Here is a 20,096-nt window from a genome sequence, read left to right on the forward strand (position 1 = left end):
GATTTCAATAGAACAGCTTACAGCCCGAGCGTGTTTTCAGCGGGTAGTCGCGTAAGTACTAATTCTCGCCTTTGGCCACGTCGCCAGAAGTGACACGGCCCCGACCTCAAGAATTGCATTGATATGTATTTAGCAACTGGTCCGAATTTCACGTTTACATTCTCTTCTTTACAAGCCAAATTATATTTATTGTCAGCAATCAAGCATTCATTAGTTAGTTTAGCAAGGAATGATTGACTGAACGGGGCAGGTGTTGCCAGCACCTGTTATAGAGATAAAATTCTACTGTATGTTCAAAATAGCAAAGTTATAACGCTAGCAACTTACTTTGTGATCATTTGCATGCTGGTGACACAAAATATCAGAAGAAACATGACCAACAGTTCATAACCTAGCATTAGCGTAAGAACCGTTTAGCTTACTGTGAATGTTGCACACGGTAATAGTCCCTAGACAAATTTAATATCATCTGAAAAATGTTTTAATTATGAAAAGTCAGGACACAATTTGCAACAATTTTCAAAAGAGAGTAGAGCACTCAATGACTTGATTGCTAACAATATGTTAATATGCAGTATATACTATATGAATATAAATAAAAAAAATATACACTCACTGGCCACTTTATTAGGTACGCTTATTCAATTGCTTAACACAAATAGCTAACCAGCCAATCACATAACAGCAACTCAATGCATTTAGGCACCTGGACATGGTGAAGACATCTTGCTGAAGTTCAAACAGAGCACTAGAATAGGAAAGAAATCATGCTGGATTTAAGTGACTGAATGTGGCATATTCTGTGTATATAAACTGCTGATATACTGGGATTTTCACCCACAACCGTCTCTAAGGTTTACAGAGAATGGTACGAAAAAGAGAAGATATCCAGTGAGTGGCAGTTGTGTGGATGAAAACACCTTGTTGATGTCAGAGGTTAGAGGAGAATGGACGGAGTGATTGAATGGGTGACAGTGATGTTATCATGGACCAACATCTCTGAGGAATGTTTCCAACACCTTGTTGAATCAATGCCATTATGGCAGTTCTCAAGGCAAAAGGGGGTCCAACGCAGTACTAGCAAGGTGTACCTAATAAAGTGACCAGTGAGTGTATATAATAAAAGTGAACTTGTGGTTTAAATTAAAAGAAGAATGCCAGAGGGAAACGGAAAAAAGTAACACATTAGCACTAGGTCATGCATTTTAGTACTTTATTTTTGAGATATCAGTGCAAATGAACACCAAAAATGAAAACATTAAAAAAAAAAAAAAAAAAAAAAATTCAATAGCGCTTCAGGTTTTCACATGAAAAAGTTATATTTTTTTGTTTTGTATTTGCTGCTACAAATTTTTTTTTCTTAGATGCACAATGCAGATCTATGATTGTACGTCAATCCCCAACTATAACCCCGAGCTCTTTCATAAGTTTTGTTAACCAGTAACAGAAAAGAAACAAAAAAAATAAAATCACAAAAATATTCAATGCACATTTATTTTTCCACACATTTTTATCAACTTGTTCAACAGCCTGTGGTTATTTAGGGACTTTTTCATACTCTAAACAAACCCCTCTCTGTGATAAAAAAAGAAAAAAAAAGAAAAGAGAGAGACCTATTTTAAGACTTGACATATTCCCCCCATCACCAGTAGGGATACACAGGTAGTTCCCATGCGTCTGCATGCAACAGGCAGCAGTGAGGAGAGTCAGACATTATTACACAACACAGCGCAGGATAGATTATCATTTACTACATAGAGACACATGCAAAGAACAAACCAACTCAGAAAAAGAAAAAAGAAAAAAAAAAGATGGGCATAGCATCCTCTGCCTTTGTATGTACACTTGTACGCATATAATTCGTATTTACAGCTCAGGGCATTAAAAACTAGGGCAATATCTTTTCTTAAACATTACAAATAGTCATCTTTCATACTGAAAGTACTATTTACACAAATATATTTAACCATTGTGAAAATGTATTAATAATCAAAGAAACATACTTCATAGGTATATGCATTAAAAAGATCACAAGACTAAATGGACAAAGCGGTATGTAAAATTAAAACTGATACAAAAAAGAATACAGTACAATCAAAACAAGGAGCCAGATAACCAGATATCCTCCAATAAAACCACAATGTGGAGGTGATTATTGGGAGAGTGTATCCAGCTGCTTAGAAAAATAATAATAGAAGTGTACCCGTGGCCCTCTCTTGATCTTCATGCAATTCTTTTGACATTTTATGAGTTAAGAGACTGCCACAAATAATAATAAAATAATATTTAAACAAAAGTTAAACCACAAGAAATGGTGGTGAAAGGAAAAAGAAAAGAAAAATCACAAGCTGTCAAATTCTCAACGGATAAACAATACTGACTTCTTTTTTTTTAAAGTTACATGCCATTTAAATTATTCTGAAAAAAGGAGATAAGAGGACCCAGCTTCGATAGTGCAAACTCTGGGTGCACCTTTACACAAACGGAAAAAAGAGACATGCCATGTGCTTCACGCTCAAAAAGTCTGTGTGTGCATAAAGAAGTGGTGCTGGTTTACCCAGGATGGTGAGATACGTTTCTCACACACTGCAGCCTTTCAACTGTTGCTCTAGAAACCTGTTTACACACGGTTGCTCAACTGTAAGCGCGCTCTGTTGACCCATCTGTTCAAAAACTGCACAATCTGCAAACACATTACCCTGAATTTGCACCGTCGAATATCGGCCGCACAGCCACCTCGTTTGAAATGAAATCAAAATACAATGAGTTATGACCATTCAGACCTCGGTTTGTAAATTTTTTTTCCCCCTTTTTTTCACAAAAGCAACACAAAGCTTACATCATGGTAAGAGTCCTCACTGAAGCTATCACAGTGCGATTATTGTTTTTCAGGGTCCTCTTTTGAATTAATCATTCTTGTACAATGTTGTAATAGAGCGCTATCGCCGCCCTAGAAATGCTTCATTTGGCATCTTATCTAAATTGATGGGCTTCTGTCTGTCTAAAGATGTCCTGATGGAGAAAATAAATAAATGTCCGCTGAACTGAGCACTAACATTTTTGGAGTCATCAATAATAAATGTTGCTTGAAATGCCGCATCTAAATGTTTTATGGTCGGCAACAACGAGGACGTGGAACAATGTATGCACAATTCAGATGCAAATAATAGTTGTAAAAAGGATTAGAATTCTAACGGAGGACTTGGGAATAAACTAAAATATGGACTCAGTTTGTATCAGTATTGGGTACTTGTGGTTGACATTTTTCTCATGTATTTTGTACCTTTTGCATGACCTCGGTATTTGGATAAAACAACGGAAGTATGCACTTTGAATTTGCTCTATTTAAAAAAAAAAATATTTTCTTTATTTGTCTTATCAAACCAATTTGGCAATAAAAAAAAAAACTCCACACACACGCCCACACAAAATGAATTATTTTCCCATTGTGTAGGTTTTTTTTTTTGTTTTTTTTTCTATCGTACTTCTACTCCGTTGACTGGCTCAGCCCTTGGTTCTCACGGCTGTGCTTGTCAGTGTGGGTCGTCGGCGATTGTGGCGTGGAGCTCAGACTATGTTCATAAGCATGCATGTCACTGTCTGGCTCCTCCTTAACTCTGACCACCACAGGCTGGGCCTCCTCTGCCTGTTCCTTCACCTCCTTCCTCAGCTGGACGCTCCCCTGCTGCAGCATGTAATACAAGATGGGGTTGGAGCGGGAGAGGCGTGGAGAGTCAGGGTTGGAGTCACAGCCTTTCTCTTCCTCTTTTTCCTGAACGCTCCATCGTACAGGGCTGCCAGGCTCCTGTTTAACAACACTAGCGGGGTCTCGTTTTTGAGCGCCTGGCCAGCGGGCTGAGTGGCAACCCCAAAGGGGTTGGACAGGTCCGTCGCTTGACGGGGGCATGGGCAGTGGTCTGAGATGACTCGAGAGACCTGAGCTGATGGAGCCGTGGGGTTGCCAGGGTAGGTGGAGGAAGTTGTGATTTTGAGTGGGCTGATTGAGGATGCTGCCGTTGGCGCTGCCATTAGCCTGCAGGATGGGAGGACTAGGTACCACCCGGGGCTGCTGGGACAGGTCCTTCAGACAGTTGTCAGAGAGCAGCAGCTGTTTGAGTACGTTGAAGCCCCGACTCTCTCTGTTGGGGGTGTTATTTGGGAGGTTCCTTGATGGAGCATCTTCTTTCAGGCTCCTCTGTAGCTCAGGCTCTTCCTGAACAACAGAAGACATGAAACTGCTGGTATCACCACTATCTGCTGCTCTTGGAGAGCTGCTGTTTTCAGTTCGATCAGAGCACACGCGTCGCTTCTTAGGACTGGGGCTTGGATATTCTCTTGGTTCATCTTTAACCCACGTGGTCTGTGACGCCGCGTGCATAACAGAATTCGTATAGTAAGTTGCAGTTTGTTGTTTTAGCAGCTGGCTGAGGAGGCCATATTTAGCGATGACCTCTGCAGGTCTTGGTTCTGTTTTCATGTGCTGCTGTGATACTGAGTTTGGGCTACTCTTGCCATAGTCACTTGACCTCTTTCTGCCACACATGTCCTCAGAAATTGCAGAGGAGGGTTCCACCTCCTCCACCAGCTCCGTCTTGATCTTTACATCCAAAGAGGGCCCATTGGAGCTATCACAAATACTGGAGGCACCTGGGCTTTTGTCAAAGCACCCGCCTGCCATTTCCACACTCCCAACAGACCCACCAGGCCTGTCTTTGTGGCTACTCGTACTAGTAGCTGAGCTTGTTCCAAGGAGGAGCTGCAGCACTGTGCGCCTTTCCAGAAGGTTCTCAATTTGTGAGGAAGGCGGTGAGTCTTCTTTCCGGTTGACAGGTGTGCCACCGCCTGAAAGCCTGTCAGAGAGTGGGGTAGTGGTGATTCTGTGGATTGGAGCATTCAGCCTCTCTAACAGAGCAAGGGGCCTCCCAGCATCAGTCTCCTGGCTCAGACCTTTGTTGGAAGGGGTGGGTGGAGAGGATGAAGCTGTGCCACACTGAGCCAGATTCTGTAACAGTTTGCTGGCACTAAAGGCAGGCTCTGAAGCTTTCTCAGTAGGGAAGGCTTTAGATTTACACAAATCCAATGGGCTAGACTGGCCATGAGGGGACGGATAAGAGTATGGGGACAGTGAACCACCGGGGTCACGACTGAGTGAGTAATGAGGCTGGGCTATGCGTACAGGCCTATCTACGGGGCTTTTTGTCCTGACCTCTTCCCAAGGCACCAATCCTTTTGAGTGGCCCCGAGACATGGAGGTCACAGCCGTAATAACAGGCATGTCCTGATTACCCGCACTTTTATTTACCTTCTCATTATTTCTGCGCTCAAGAAGGAGCTGCATTAGTGTAACCTTCGGGTGGGACTTCATGTTGGTGGTTGTTTCAGGCTCCTTGCGCTTAGATGCTTTTAATCCTGATGGCTCTGGTTTCCACTTGTTTATTAAAGTTTCCGTTAGTTTATCCAGGGAAGAGGTAGAGAAAGAAGAAGAGGAAGGTGAAGAAATATCAGTGGAGACAGATGAGACCAGAGCGGAGACAGGTGAGAAGGCCGTGGTGGAGGGCTGTGTTGAAGGCCGAGGGGAGAACGTATTTGGTGTTGAAGCAAACACTGCGGTGGAGGAAGAGTGGGTATTGGAGGATGAGGAGAAGGAAGAAGAGGGGGTGGCAGTTTTAGGCCCCGTTTCTTGGGTAATGGGCCGACTCCTCACAGAGAGATCAATGGGAGAGCAGCTGGAATAAGAACTTTCTGCATCACTGTCTTTCGCGAGGCTCCTCTCCTGGGTGGAGCACTCGCTGTCTGACGTGACTGAAGAGGAGCCGCTCAGTGGGAGAATTCCACAGCTATCTTCCAGGTGCCCATTTTTTGTCAGCTGCTTCTGGTTGTTGTGGTTGTTGAGGAGCAGCAGGAGCAAGCTGCTGCAGGTCTGAGGGGGGCGAGTTGGGCGTGAGTCAAAGCCTCGCTTCTCCCTCGGCGGGTGACTGTGACTTACAGCATGTGGGGGGGTGGGTGGAGAGCTTTGGCTGTGGCCATGCAGCAAGGAGGTGCTCTGTGAACGAGGCAAGCCCATTGTCGGGAGTGCTGCTGTTATTGTGGTTGTCGTCATTCCATTTTGGGTTGTTAAGGAGCTTAGTGGTTCTGGGGTTTCAGGCATAGTCCCTCCCACACTCGGTGGCCTTTTGTCTTGACCGTGCTGCTGGTTTGCCATGGCAGCCAGTCGCTCGCTGGCAGACTGTCCTGAGAGTTGAGCTTTGAGTGCATGCTCTCTGGAGTACTGCTGAAGATGGGCTTCACTAGACAGTAACAGAGCCAGCTGACTGCAAGCCACACTGGGTTTGGGTGATGGCGCTGGACTGGAGCGGATTTTCACCATGTTGGCCACCGCCTTCAGTCGATCTGCGCACGATACAGATTCAGCAGCTGTGGGAACAGAGGGAGGCGTGGCACTGTGTGCTGAACGAGGAGATTCTGGTGGCCTGTCCTGACTTCGTTCTCGTCGACTATAAGGTGTGCTGCTGTGATTCTGCAGTTTGCTTTTCCTCATCAGGCCCTTCAAACGGCTTGAGGCTGTCCCGTACACTGGATGTCTTTCTTTGTCTGCAGGTACTTCCTTGGATACAGAAGACTCACTGGGGGACTTATTAGAGTGCTGGGACATTGCCACACTCTGAAGCCTTGAGCTAAATGACTGAAGTAGGGAAGCCAACAGGGTGCTCTCCCCAGCATGAGGCGAACCCTCTGGTGTTCCATTTTGCAATACTCCACCTTGGCCATTAACCTCCAACGAGGGAGAACTCATTCGCTGGTCCCCTGTATCATTCCAGGCCCCAGAGCTCAGTAGGCGGGCCTTCTTCAGGTGCTGTGAAGTACCCATTGTAGGCCCATTAGTTCCAGCCTTGGGAGCTGATGGACCATGGTTGGGTAGCTGGAAGGGCCCACCTGCCTTGTCAACCTGTTCCTGGTTATTGCAGGCACCCTCAGACCTTCCACTTGCCGTGGCCCCAGGCCCGGCCACGACTGGATGCATCAGTAAACCTTCCAGATAAGTTAGAACAGCTGAATCCTTGTGTGTCTCAGGGCCAGGCTCCTCCCCATGAGTCATGTTCAATACTAAAATCCTTTCGTATGGTTCAGCAATGCTACAGGGAAACAAATGTCCACTAGGTCATCTGGTTGACAGTGGAATGTACTTCCTAAATGCCAAAAAGAGGGAAAAGAATTGGGGGGCTGAAGGAAGGATGCGATCCCTCTGCAGCGGGCACAGTCAGTAATGTGGTGAAACAGCAACCATGGTTAGATGAAATCTGGGGCAGGTGGGCCTCCCAGGCATTGCTGAATGCCTTTAAACACCGTAGGATCCCAGAAGGCCCAGCCCCAGGCTTAGGTGAGTAGCAAGTGAGGAGTCAGCGGGATTTCTCAACAAAGATGTTGACACATTCCATGGCTCTAGATGTTTGGGATGTCTGTCCTAAAGCCTGGCAATCAGTCTGTCAGTGGTGGCTTTCAGCCTTGCAGATCTTATGGGGGACCTATGGCAGAGAGAGAAAGAGGGAATGATAGCTTGAGAAATGGAGGGTCAGATTGAAAGAGAGGAGAAAAGGGAGAAACTGTGAGACGCACGGATTTGCACAGTACTATATTACATTTATTTCACTACCTTGTCTGCCATCTCTGTTACTTAGCAACATTTCAGATTGACTGCACAGAGCTCCTTCTCCTCTCTACACTCTCCCCCTTGCAGCCGCAGACGAGACGACAAATGTAGATTAGGCCTGATTGGATCCTTATTGAAAATTCAAGCTCACTACCTCAGAAATATTCAGGTCTTGAGCTGTAAGCCCCTTACAGTGATGTCTTTCAAAAGTGAAGGGCCTTGTGAGAGCTGTGAATAATTTCTTATGCAGCTTGTCATTTCAGTGGATTATCTCTGCCCCCCCCACACACACCCCTTCCTGCTCTTTATCCACTTGAGCGACATCTCACACGATGCAACCTTCACTCTGCACAAAGAAAGAGCAACTCACCCACATGCACACAAGAAGGAATTACAACGTGCACACCTCGACACAGGCATGAGACATGCAAACACATTCATACGCAGAACACAATGAATCACCGCGGTCCATCTCACCACTGTAGTTTGCTTATTAACACCTGGCCAACACTGAATCATCCTCCAGTGTGCATTTAAGCCGGAACTGTTGACGTTACCTTTTCACCTGTGTCTTTTTGGTGACTGGTTTTATGGCTGAAATGATTCCTGGAGTAATTTGAGTTATAAAATTTATTGAGGATTTTTCCAACTTGAACAGTTTCATTCATGCAAAACATATACTGCAGCAGTGCACAGATTCACTGATTAGTAAAATATGTGTTGCCACTGTGTTGGAGTTGACGTTTAAAACCAGCACATCTGAGGGCGATTCCAGGACTCAGTAATTTGAGTTCCTGAGATTTTATAATCGTCATTTCTCAAGATAGTAAATAACAAATGGCAATATTTGGATATTGTTGGAACATTTACCTTTTCTGGGGGAAAAAAAAAAAAAAAAAAAAACTTAGCCCAGAGAAATTCTTCACCTTAATTGAACATAAGACTAACAAAGGATGTGACTGATGAGTCGATGGAGCCGTAAGATTTTGTTTTAGACACAGCAACAAGCAAGTTGCCCCATGTGTAAAACAGGCATCAAATGTTGAGTTTCTCCATGGGACAGAAAGTAGAAATCTGCATTTTATGCCATAATTGGAACAACAGTAGTACCCAATGCCATAATTCTTCTTTCCAGTTTGTTGAATAATTCTGAATCTTTCTGCAATTACAGTTTAAGAAAACAAGAACAAATGCTCAAGTAAGCTGCTTCAAATAACCATAACTTTAAAATAAATGTATAAGTTGACAAAATAAAATTAACAAAATGTGTTTGCTTCAATATTTTTGTTTTATTGCTCATTGCTGAACCTGAGAATGTCTCAACTTGGTATGTCTCATTGTCTATTCAGGTATTCTGTTTGTTAGCACAAAACATATGACTCATTAGCAGTTGCCAACAACATGTAAAGTAATAAGTAATGTAACTAATAAGGTAACAAGTAACCTAACTTGGTTACCCTTAAGATTGAGTACTTAGAAAAGTAACTAATCAGCAAACTAATAGTTACTTCTCTGAGTACTCAGTCTTAAAACATAACCAAGTTAGATTACTAGTTACTTTATTACAACCTCAATTCCAATGACGTTGGCACGTGTGAAATGTAAATAAAAACAGAATACAATGATTTGCAAATCCTCTTCAACCTATATTCAATTGAATACACCACAAAGACAAGATATTTAATGTTCAAACTGATAAACTTTATTGTTTTTGTGCAAATATTTGCTCATTTAGAATTGGATGCCTGCAACATGTCAAAAAAGCTGGGATGGGGCAACAAAAGACTGGGTAAGTTGATGAATGTTCAAAGAACACCTGTTTGGAACATTCCACAGTTGAACAGGTTAATTGGAAACAGGTGAGTGTCATGATTGGGTATAAAAGGAGCATCCCCAAAAGGCTCAGTAGTTCACAAGCAAAGACGGGGTGAGGATCATCACTTTGTGAACAATTGCTTTGAAAAAAAAAAGAAAAAAAAAAAAAAAAAAAAAACTCCAACAGTTTTAAGAACAATGTTTCTCAATGATCAATTCAAATAACATCCAGAAATGCCGCCGCCTTCTCTGGGCCTGAGCTCATTTGAAATGGACAGACACAAAGTGGAAAAGAGTGCTGTGGTCTGATGAGTCCACATTTCAAATTGTTTTTGGAAATCATGGACGTAGTGTCCTCCGGACAAAAGAGGAAAAAGACCATGATGTATGGTGGTGTGTTAGTGCCCATGGCATGGGCAACTTACACATCTGTGATGGTACCATCAATGCTGAAAGGTACATCCAGGTTTTGGAGCAACACATGCTGCCATCCAAGCAACATCTTTTTCAGGGACGTCCCTGCTTATATCAGCAACACAATGCCAAGCCACATTCTGCACGCGTTACAACAGTGTGGCTTCATAGTAAAAGAGTGCAGGTACTAGACTGGCCTGCCTGCAGTCCAGACCTGTCGCCCATTGAAAATGTGTGGCGCATTATGAAGCGCAAAATACGACAACGGAGACCCCGGACTGTTGAACAACTGAAGTTGTACATCAAACAAGAATGTTAAAGAATTCCACCTGCAAAGCTTCAACAATTAGTGTCCTCAGTTCCCAAACGCTTATTGAGTGTTGTTAGAAGGAAAGGTGATGTAACACAGTGGTAAACATACCACTGTCCCAGCTTTTTTAAACATGTTGCAGGCATCCATTTCAAAATGAGCAAATATTTACACAAAAACAATAAGGTTTATCAGTTTGAACATTAAATATCTTGTCTTTGTGGTGTATTCAATTGAATATAGGTTGAAGAGGATTTGCAAATCATTGTATTCTGTTTTAATTTACATTTTACACAACATCCCAACTTCATTGGAATTTAGGCTGTAGTTACATTCCGCAGCAGCTAATGAAGTAACTGTAAAAAGTAACTAAAAAAGTAACTTTTCAAAGTAACTGTGGCAACACTGCACATTAGACAAGTATGTAATTTTGGTGGAAACCGCTTACAAACACCCGGCGGTTATAAAAGGTTAAGTTTCCTAAAAGTAGTTCAAAGGTTTTCAAGCCACTCCTGTGGTATAATGTTATGAGGATCTGTACACACACACACACACACACACACACCACACACCACACACACACACACAACACACCACACACACACACACACACACACACACACACACACACACACACACACCTCTTCCTGTATGGGCACCAAAGTGAGGTCCAGCAAAATGCCTATTGGGAGTGAGGACCACCCTCTTTGCTATACTTAGAAATAAACTGACACTGCATTTAAACTCTAGATGTCTCTCTAAATCAAACCACCACCTCAGATTTTGGAGAACCCCTTTGAGAGGCGCATATTTACAGCATCTAGAAGCCTTTTCATTAAAAATCTTGTGATGAACGGCTTAAATGTCCTCACTTTACAAAACGGTCCTCACTAAACAGGTCCTCCACCTGTGATGATCCTCACAAAGATAGCAGGACACACACACACACACACACACACACACACACACACACACACACACACACACACACACACAGTACCAGTCAAAAGTGAAGCTGAAGGAAGGGTGCAGTGAGTGCCCATCTAGTTTACAAATCAGAAGATAATAAAAATACACCATCTGTCCTAAAGAGATGTAGTATTTTGTTGAAAGCTACAGTACCACAGAAAGGCAGATAGGATCTAAGGAACAGATACGTTTGACGGTCAACAGTGTGTCGTTTCTGTGTATGTTGGGGGTGGGGGGGTCTTAAAGATCAGGTGCACCTGTCACACCACACTGCTGTCAAAAGGACAGAGCAGGTGACACCAGGTTGAGCACTGTGCCAGTTGCCATGACAGTGTCAGTGGTGCTGCCCTGGGAGACCTCTGCTCTGAACCCTGTCAGTGTGGTTTCCGTGGATACAGGACACCTCCGACAGTCCTGGCCGCTTCCCGTAAAGGTTAATTAATACAGCGTTTCCACTTCAGCTGCTGTCCGTGTCCTTTCTCGATACTGTTCTCACCTTTGGTGTCCGCTGAGTGGACCAACATAGCAGGTCATACAACAGGACAGCAGCCCCTGATTATGACGAAAGGCCACGGCAACCCAAACAGCCGCTATCCTAAATACTTCACAGACAGCAGTGGCAACAGCCAAAAACAACAAGGCAGCAGGCTTCTAATCAGGCTGAAATCCATCTCTGCGGCCAAACTTCACAGGTTAGCGTGACAACCAGGGCAATGAGCTGGCACTTTTAATGCCACCTTGAAAATGAGCAGGATTATACAACGGATTAAAGTTGGTCGGTGCACAACATAATCTCAGACGCCGAAGGAAAACAATTAGCTGGACATAATGACGAAAATCATCGGAATGGGTGGCACTTAGGACTGTCACGAAAACCACTTTTATTTGATGAAACACTGTCTCAGAAATAATTTTGACAAATGATATTATCATTTTAGACTATTTCATTCAACTGTGTGCACGCTTTCAAATAACAATGAAATTTTTCTTCGTAAGAATATTCAGACACTGAAATGTGTGTGTGTGTGTGGAGGGAGAGGGGATAGTCTACATAAATATACAAATAAACAAACATCATGAGGAGATGACATATCCCCCCCCCCCCCCCGGTCCCCATAAATCAGTAATACAAGGTGTCGGGGGATCACCCAAGTATATTCTTATCCTAAACATGTATTAAATTGATCACATGGTTCTTGAGATATCGTGCTAACAAGGGTGGCAATGAGAATATCTTGAACATCTTGCTGTGACCTTGAAAATGACCCCAAGGTCACTGTAATCGACTGGTGTCGGGGAACACCCAAGTCCACCCTTATGCTAAATATAAATGAAATTGGACAACTGGTTGTTGAGATAGTGGACAAACAGACAGATGGAACAACAAACGGACTTGCTAATTGCTATTTCCTTTCGTATTTCATAGCAGGGGGTGGTGAAATGGTTAAAGGACTCCCAGGCTCTGTTAACAACAATTACATACAGTAGTGTTCAGAATAATAGTAGTGCTATGTGACTAAAAAGATTAATCCAGGTTTTGAGTATATTTCTTATTGTTACATGGGAAACAAGGTACCAGTAGATTCAGTAGATTCTCACAAATCCAACAAGACCAAGCATTCATGATATGCACACTCTTAAGGCTATGAAATTGGGCTATTAGTTAAAAAAAAAGTAGAAAAGGGGGTGTTCACAATAATAGTAGTGTGGCATTCAGTCAGTGAGTTCGTCAATTTTGTGGAACAAACAGGTGTGAATCAGGTGTCCCCTATTTAAGGATGAAGCCAGCACCTGTTGAACATGCTTTTCTCTTTGAAAGCCTGAGAAAAATGGGACGTTCAAGACATTGTTCAGAAGAACAGCGTAGTTTCATTAAAAAGCTGATTGGAGAGGGGAAAACTTATACGCAGGTGCAAAAAATTATAGGCTGTTCATCTACAATGATCTCCAATGCTTTAAAATGGACAAAAAAAAACCAGAGATGCGTGAAAGAAAATGGAAAACAACCATCAAAATGGATAGAAGAATAACCAGAATGGCAAAGGCTCACCCATTGATCAGCTCCAAGATGATCAAAGACAGTCTGGAGTTACCTGTAAGTGCTGTGACAGTTAGAAGACGCCTGTGTGAAGCTAATTTATTTGCAAGAATCCCCCGCAAAGTCCCTCTGTTAAATAAAAGACGTGCAGAAGAGGTTACAATTTGCCAAAGAACACATCAACTGGCCTAAAGAGAAATGGAGGAATATTTTGTGGACTGATGAGAGTAAAACTGTTCGTTTTGGTTCCAAGGGCCGCAGACAGTTTGTGAGACGACCCCCAAACTCTGAATTCAAGCCACAGTTCACAGTGAAGACAGTGAAGCATGGTGGTGCAAGCATCACGATATGGGCATGTTTCTCCTACTATGGTGTTGGGCCTATATATCGCATACCAGGTATCATGGATCAGTTTGGATATGTCAAAATACTTGAAGAGGTCATGTTGCCTTATGCTGACGAGGACATGCCCTTGAAATGGGTGTTTCAATAAGACAATCACCCCAAGCACACTAGTAAACCAACAAAATCTTGGTTCCAAACCAACAAAATTAATGCCTCGCAGATGTGAAGAAATCATGAAAAACTGTGGTTATACAACTAAACACTAGTTTAGTGATTCACAGGATTGCTAAAAAAGCAGTTTGAACATAACAGTTTTGAGTTTGTAGCATCAGCAGCAGATGCTACTATTATTGTGAACACCCCCTTTTCTACTTTTTTTTTTTTTACTAATAGCCCAATTTCATAGCCTTAAGAGTGTGCATATCATGAATGCTTGGTCTTGTTGGATTTGTGAGAATCTACTGAATCTACTGGTACCTTGTTTCCCATGTAACAATAAGAAATATACTCAAAACCTGGATTAATCTTTTTAGTCACATAGCACTACTATTATTCTGAACACTGTATACGGTAAGTAATCAAAGGGGCTCTAAACAGTCAACACACTGGTTTGTTAACATTAATGAGCTCTTCTCTGTCTTTGTGGTTTCAAACCAAAACATTCCCAAACCTGCAGAGCTGTGGAACGCAGCTTTGCAACAGAGTTCATTTGGACTTATTCTTACAAACATTCTGGTTGCACTGATGCAGTTGTCAAGAAAAGCAGAGTAGCATTTTGTAACACGTGATCTTCACTTCCCCTGCTTCACTGTCACTCAGTGTGTGTGTGTGTGTGTGTTAACGTGTGTGTGGTGAAATAGCCTGAGTGCTACCTGCTGTCAAACGCAGACACAGAGCACAGATGACAGCAGCAATATGCATGTCAATTTCTTTTTCCTGTTCACTTGTTTTACATGCTCTAACAAAGAATGAAACAGTTTTTTAAAAATGACCACAGAACAGGCAACAAAGACAGAAAACCTGAGGTGATGTCCCTATGTTATATGATAAGTCCATATCACGACAGGCATCAACTACAGTTCAAGGCTGTCTTTAACCTGTTGACCTACATCTGACAACAACAAAAGCCACCGTGGTCACAAGCGGCCATCTGATGTCTGCTGTCAGGCAAATCTCAGACGCTTACAGCTATTTTTCTGGCAGCAACTTTAACACGATTATAACAGGACACCATTTAAAACCACGTTTGACCTGTAAACATGCTCACAACAACATGCACATGTTCACTGGCAACACATCAACTTCTATGTTGCAATTTAATTCTGCACAATTGTGAACTCGAGACAAAAAATGCAAATGAGTAAGAGACGAGAGACGAGTTGAGAGTTTCAACACGGGACATTCTGTTAATCTCTTCCACTGCTGGCATTGAACTTTTGGAATTACAGTTGACCTTCTATGTTTTTGTCCAAAGAGATCTCAATACAGAGCAGACGAGGCAACGGACGGACGCTATGGCGCTGCACTGAATAAGTCTATACAACAGTGCGTGTCCACTATCTCACATTAAGTGCGACTTCTTTTTTTTCCCAAGTGGGGACCTTCAGGCTCTTGAGAGATATGTAATGACAGAGCTGATGTCAGAAAGCCCCACTACAACAAGGGCACAGGGAAAAAAAAAAAGAAACGTTCTCTACGACGACAGCGGTCCGTTAACAAATAAATGACCTTAATATAGGAAAAGCCATCCTCTATATTGAGCCCCTAAAGCATACCGCCCTCCTCCTTTCCCCTTTCAGACTGTGTCATGTGTGTATTACTATTACATTATCTCACCTCGTGAATGCATTGAAAATGACCTTACACATCTGTTAACATGTCGTCTCATTCGCGGTGGCACCCAAAAAGCCTGACCTCCACCTTCCCCTCCCCCACTGAGGGACATGACGGAACCAATGAGCTGCTCTACGGTTTCTGTGGTGATTATCCATTATCCTTGACAATGTCAGCCAATGACAGAGCAGGCACCATTCTAAAGTGATTTTTACCCCTACAGCCGGCCACGTACACGAGAGCAGGAAGAAAAGTGAAGGGGGGGGCTTCATCATCCCCTAGCTGGTCATTACTTCATCAATTCCTTCCCTCAACCTCACACTCCTCTCAGACTTTTAAACTCCAAGAACAAGAAAGGGCAACGCTTTCACAAGTCTACACTTAAAGAAAACTACACCTCTTCCTGGCAAAGGCAGAGAATTGATATTCTATCACAGGGTTTTCTCCATGTGTTCTTTATGATTTTTCTGTCCTAAAATCATGATCATGAATCCCTGATGTACATTAAAAAAAAAAAAAAAAAACTTGACTGTCTAGGCATTTACTTGCGACCAGACGGTGCTCGGTCGATTCTGTGTCAGACATAAAAAAAAAAAAAAAAAAAAAAAAAAATCACTAAAGGACAAGTTCCTTATGCTGCATTCCTGTTACCTAGAAGTTGTGCATTGCAACTGCGAATGACATAACCCCAGAGTTGGAGTTATGACTTCATGTGTTGATCGGGGTGGGGACTGGGTGGGCAAGTAACTGGTAAATTCTAACCTCCAAGGTTACACTTGAATTTCATAGACATTTCCTGATTCAAATCCGGTTTAATTTGGAGAAACATGATCACATCTCCTGGTTTTTCCCAAGCAGTCAGTCAGGTACTAATATACTCCTGAGACAGGATCATGTGTGCAAAGAGCAACACGGATGTGGCCAAGTTTATGGGAACTTGAGTTATCGCAAACCCTATTTTAGGTCAAATGAACTTGTTAACTTGAGTTAAATCAACTTAAAGGAACATAATAACTTAGCATCGTAAAACATTTAGCATGTTGCACTATGACAAAAGTAAGCAGTCAGGTACTGTTGTATGGATCTTCTGGTTTATATCCAACCTGTTCTACTAACTGAGCCACAGACAGTGATATGATTGTGCTAACATACATTTCCACTGTCATGTTTTCCCTATGGGTCAAAATGTCTGACAAAGACTGACCTTTAATGTTGAAGTTCATTAGATGCTATTCACTGAAGTGGACTCAGATGGGATGGATACATGCTGGAATGAAACATCAAAAAGAAAACAGCATGGATTAGACACATTTGTGGCACAATGGTCCAGATAGTAAAACATGTGGATCAATCCCTTAGTACTCCTGTATGACAAAGTGTCACTAAACCCCACAGTGGTCAAGTCCCCAACTCAATTAAGGACCAGTGTAACTTGCAGTTCTGCCTTGAGTACTATTTTAATATTGTGTTTTTGTACTTAAAACTGTTAGGTACTATCAACTTCAATATGGTGCAATCAAAACATATACGTAACACGAACTTCAAATATTTAAGTTGTAATAACTTTTGAGTACATGAGCCTAAAAAAACAAAAAAAAAAAACAAACAAACAAAAAAAAAAACCCAACCTTTTTTGGTTAAACGTGAACAACAGGTTGGGAGAGCGGCAAAATACAGAGCAAGTTTTCTATATCAGCTGCACTGTCTTCTGTTCTCACATCAGTGTAAATCTACACCTTGAATTTACACGGAAAATGTTGTGAAACCATGTACCACACTTTCTCCAAATAAATGGCAATTTAAATGAAAATATTCTCCCAAGTAAATTAGCTTGCCAGTCTTTTTTTTTCATGTAAACTCAACTTGATAGAATTGACAGTAGGAAAGGGCCCCACAACATCACAATAAGCTGTGTAGAACTGCAAGAAAACCATTGTTAAAATGTCCTGATGCTGGTGTATCTGAGGTTATAGTACATGCATGAACACACTTGCATGCAGAATATACTACTCTTCAAAAAGTCCCTAAATGACCTTCATTGTCAGAACAGTAATCTGCTTAAGCCATTTAAAATGTATGAGACCAAACAAAAGAATTAAAAAGGGGAAGAGCCAAAGGACAGGTAGTTAAAGTCAAGGTCATTCGTACCACCAAGGCTTTTCCACTTGATGCAACAGCTGGTGTCCATGCAAAGCTCTGGGCGTTAATAAAAAGTGACAATGCTGCCCGAGCAGTGTGTATTACTAATGTCTGACACCAGCCTGGCAGATGTGTTCTCCCTGCATTTAAGGGGAGTCAAGGTTAAAGGAATTTAAAGGAGAGGCGATGCCTAAACACTATTATATCATGTAATCTGCAGCCGAGCCCTGCTGCACATACTCAACAGGGTAGCTCACTTACACATGCAGCGTGACCGCTATTTGCTAAATTCAATATGGCCCAATGTGATTAAATAAGACAAAACATAAGCTACCTGACCAAAAGCAGTTGTTCCAAGCCTTCCAACAAGTAATTGGGTGCGCCAGAGAAAAAGTTGAATTAAACACTCTCGTTCACCTTGAGAGAGAAACCCGCAGCCGAACAGCAGGAGACGAAAACTACAAAACATTTTCACAGATAAGTCAATCAGGACAAAATAGTACTGAAACGCATCACACAGGCACATGCATGCCCACGCAATCAGAACTAGGGCGCTCTGACCCACTTCTTAGGATGCATTGACCAAACAAGTCATGCAACACGTACACGCCCCCATGCATGCTCACAGAAACCCCGCGGAAAGGAAGCGTGAGACATAAATGCTGAAAAGTCTGACGTACTGTGATAAGTAGTACAAGCAGCCCGGTGGGGAAATCCACCTTACTTAAATGTGACGACCATGAATGCTAAGACAAAATGGGACCAGAGCGCTTTAGTTTTTGGCCTGGCATCAGGAAGATGGGGGTGGGGGGGTGGGTGGATTTTAACATCATCTGCACTCATCAGTACAAAGAGTTCTCAGAGTTTAGAGAGAGAGGGAGAGGATGGAGGAATTCATGCACACTGATGAGTCATCTAAGCTGTTCAGAGCCCAGCTGAGTGGCAGAAACAGCCAAACTAGCCAGTGCAATGACATCGCTGCAAAGTAAGACCTGGACAACCTCTCCCTTTACCACACATGCCCAGGTGTCCATGGACATGCTTGCAAAAATGTTTCTGTCTATAGTAAATATTTGTGTGCCATTTGGAAGGCCCACCCAAGGGCCATTTCCTGAGCAGCTGAGAACCAGCGCATCAATTAAATACAAACACACACACACACACACACACCTTTCTTAATGAGCCATGGCTGCCATCAATCTGTACCTGATTCATTTCTACTGCGCTCCAAGGTAATCTTCTGCTTCCATCGCCTATCCAAAATGCTGCTTATTTCCCTCCTGAAGCAGCGCATATTTCCCATTTGTAAACACTGGTGCTGGAAATGGAAACAGTTGACTGCTCCGTGGCCAGCACGCCAAGAGGCATAGCTACAGTTAGACGTGAGTGATGCACCAGTGCCGTAATCATCACCTGTGTGATGGTGCACCACATCAACGCCATGATAAATAACATTGTCAATACTCTAACAAGTCATTTTTCCATATAGTAGTACAGAACAAAAAAATAATGCTGCTGAAGTAATGAAAAATCATGTGAAATATCCATTATAATTTGGAAATCACCAATCACTTCAATGCTGCAACATGAAGGCTGTGATGACCAGATGATCTTTGTTGATTTTTTTTTTCCTTTTTCTGATTTTCTGATGACACCTGCTAAGTAGGCTACTTCTCGCACAGATATATAACTCACTATAAAGTAATTTTCACAAAAACACATAACTATACTGTCAAAGAAAAGGTTAAAATGTGATTGTGTTGTCTGATATAATACAGTTGCCACAAAAATACTGTGATATTAATTTAAGCATACTTAGGCTTTCGCATAATTTTTTTATGACATTAAAAAAGATAAAGGCAATCCAGGCTTCTCTGTATTAAGATGATGCTGTTTAAACTTGAGAAAACAAATCTCTACAACACTTACAAACAACAGGGTACTGTACAGTAAATCTGTCTGGAGTAGGCTGTTCTCAAAACTTAAGTGACTATGCATGACAAACTAGTGAGGGAAGCCACCAAGATACCCATCCTGAAGGAGTTCTAGGATTCTGCAGCTGTGAAAGGTGAAACTGTTGCACCAACGGGTACCTGGGAGATTAAAGTCTAGATTTAATCTCTTCCCTTGTAATGATGTGCACATGTGGGCGTGCAGGAGTAATATCTGGAGACTATAGCTGTTGCCTCTTCATAGGTGTACAGCCATAAACTCACTCACTGGTAGTGTTGGGATTTAATGTATCCAAAAAAAAAAAAAAAAAAAAAACAGAAGTTGGCAAATTTCATCATTTGTAAGACAAGCATCAAATAAAGTTAATAAGACCTTTCATTTCTGTTGTTACTTGCATCAGCTGGATGTTTGTACATCCTGGAAGAGTAGTGATGTTTTGTTGCCCCAGTTTTTAACTGCTACAAGCCTCTGCAGAGGGTGTCACATGATTCACAGAATAAAAGGTTCAGACCATGAAAAATAAAAGTGAGGTTAATCAGTAGATGGGAAGGTGGATCTGTGGAATGAGAGCTGTATCACCAATATAGATATACAGACCAGGGTTTGATTCCAGGTGTGAATTGTCCCAGTCC

At 42.3% G+C, this 20,096-nt stretch overlaps 1 protein-coding gene across 4 annotated transcripts in view; it reads right to left on the reverse strand.

Moving 5' to 3' along the window:
* Positions 1-1,196: 1,196 nt before the first annotated feature.
* Positions 1,197-20,096, reverse strand: part of nrip1b (nuclear receptor interacting protein 1b) — a 113,494-nt gene continuing 94,594 nt past the window's right edge. The window contains exons 2-3 of one of the 4 annotated variants that reach the window (XM_034178943.1): positions 16,577-16,639; positions 1,197-7,523 (exon numbers count right to left, since the gene is read on the reverse strand). In XM_034178943.1, coding sequence (XP_034034834.1) covers positions 3,488-7,096 — 3,609 coding nt within the window. In that variant the 5' untranslated portion in view covers positions 7,097-7,523; positions 16,577-16,639 and the 3' untranslated portion in view covers positions 1,197-3,487. Of the gene's footprint in view, positions 7,555-7,648; positions 7,708-16,576; positions 16,640-20,096 lie in introns of those variants that run through there. The other 3 variants (XM_034178942.1, XM_034178945.1, XM_034178944.1) reach the window with 3 other exon arrangements.

Source organism: Thalassophryne amazonica, chromosome 9, assembly GCF_902500255.1.
Source record: "Thalassophryne amazonica chromosome 9, fThaAma1.1, whole genome shotgun sequence".
Classification (NCBI taxonomy): domain Eukaryota; kingdom Metazoa; phylum Chordata; class Actinopteri; order Batrachoidiformes; family Batrachoididae; genus Thalassophryne; species Thalassophryne amazonica.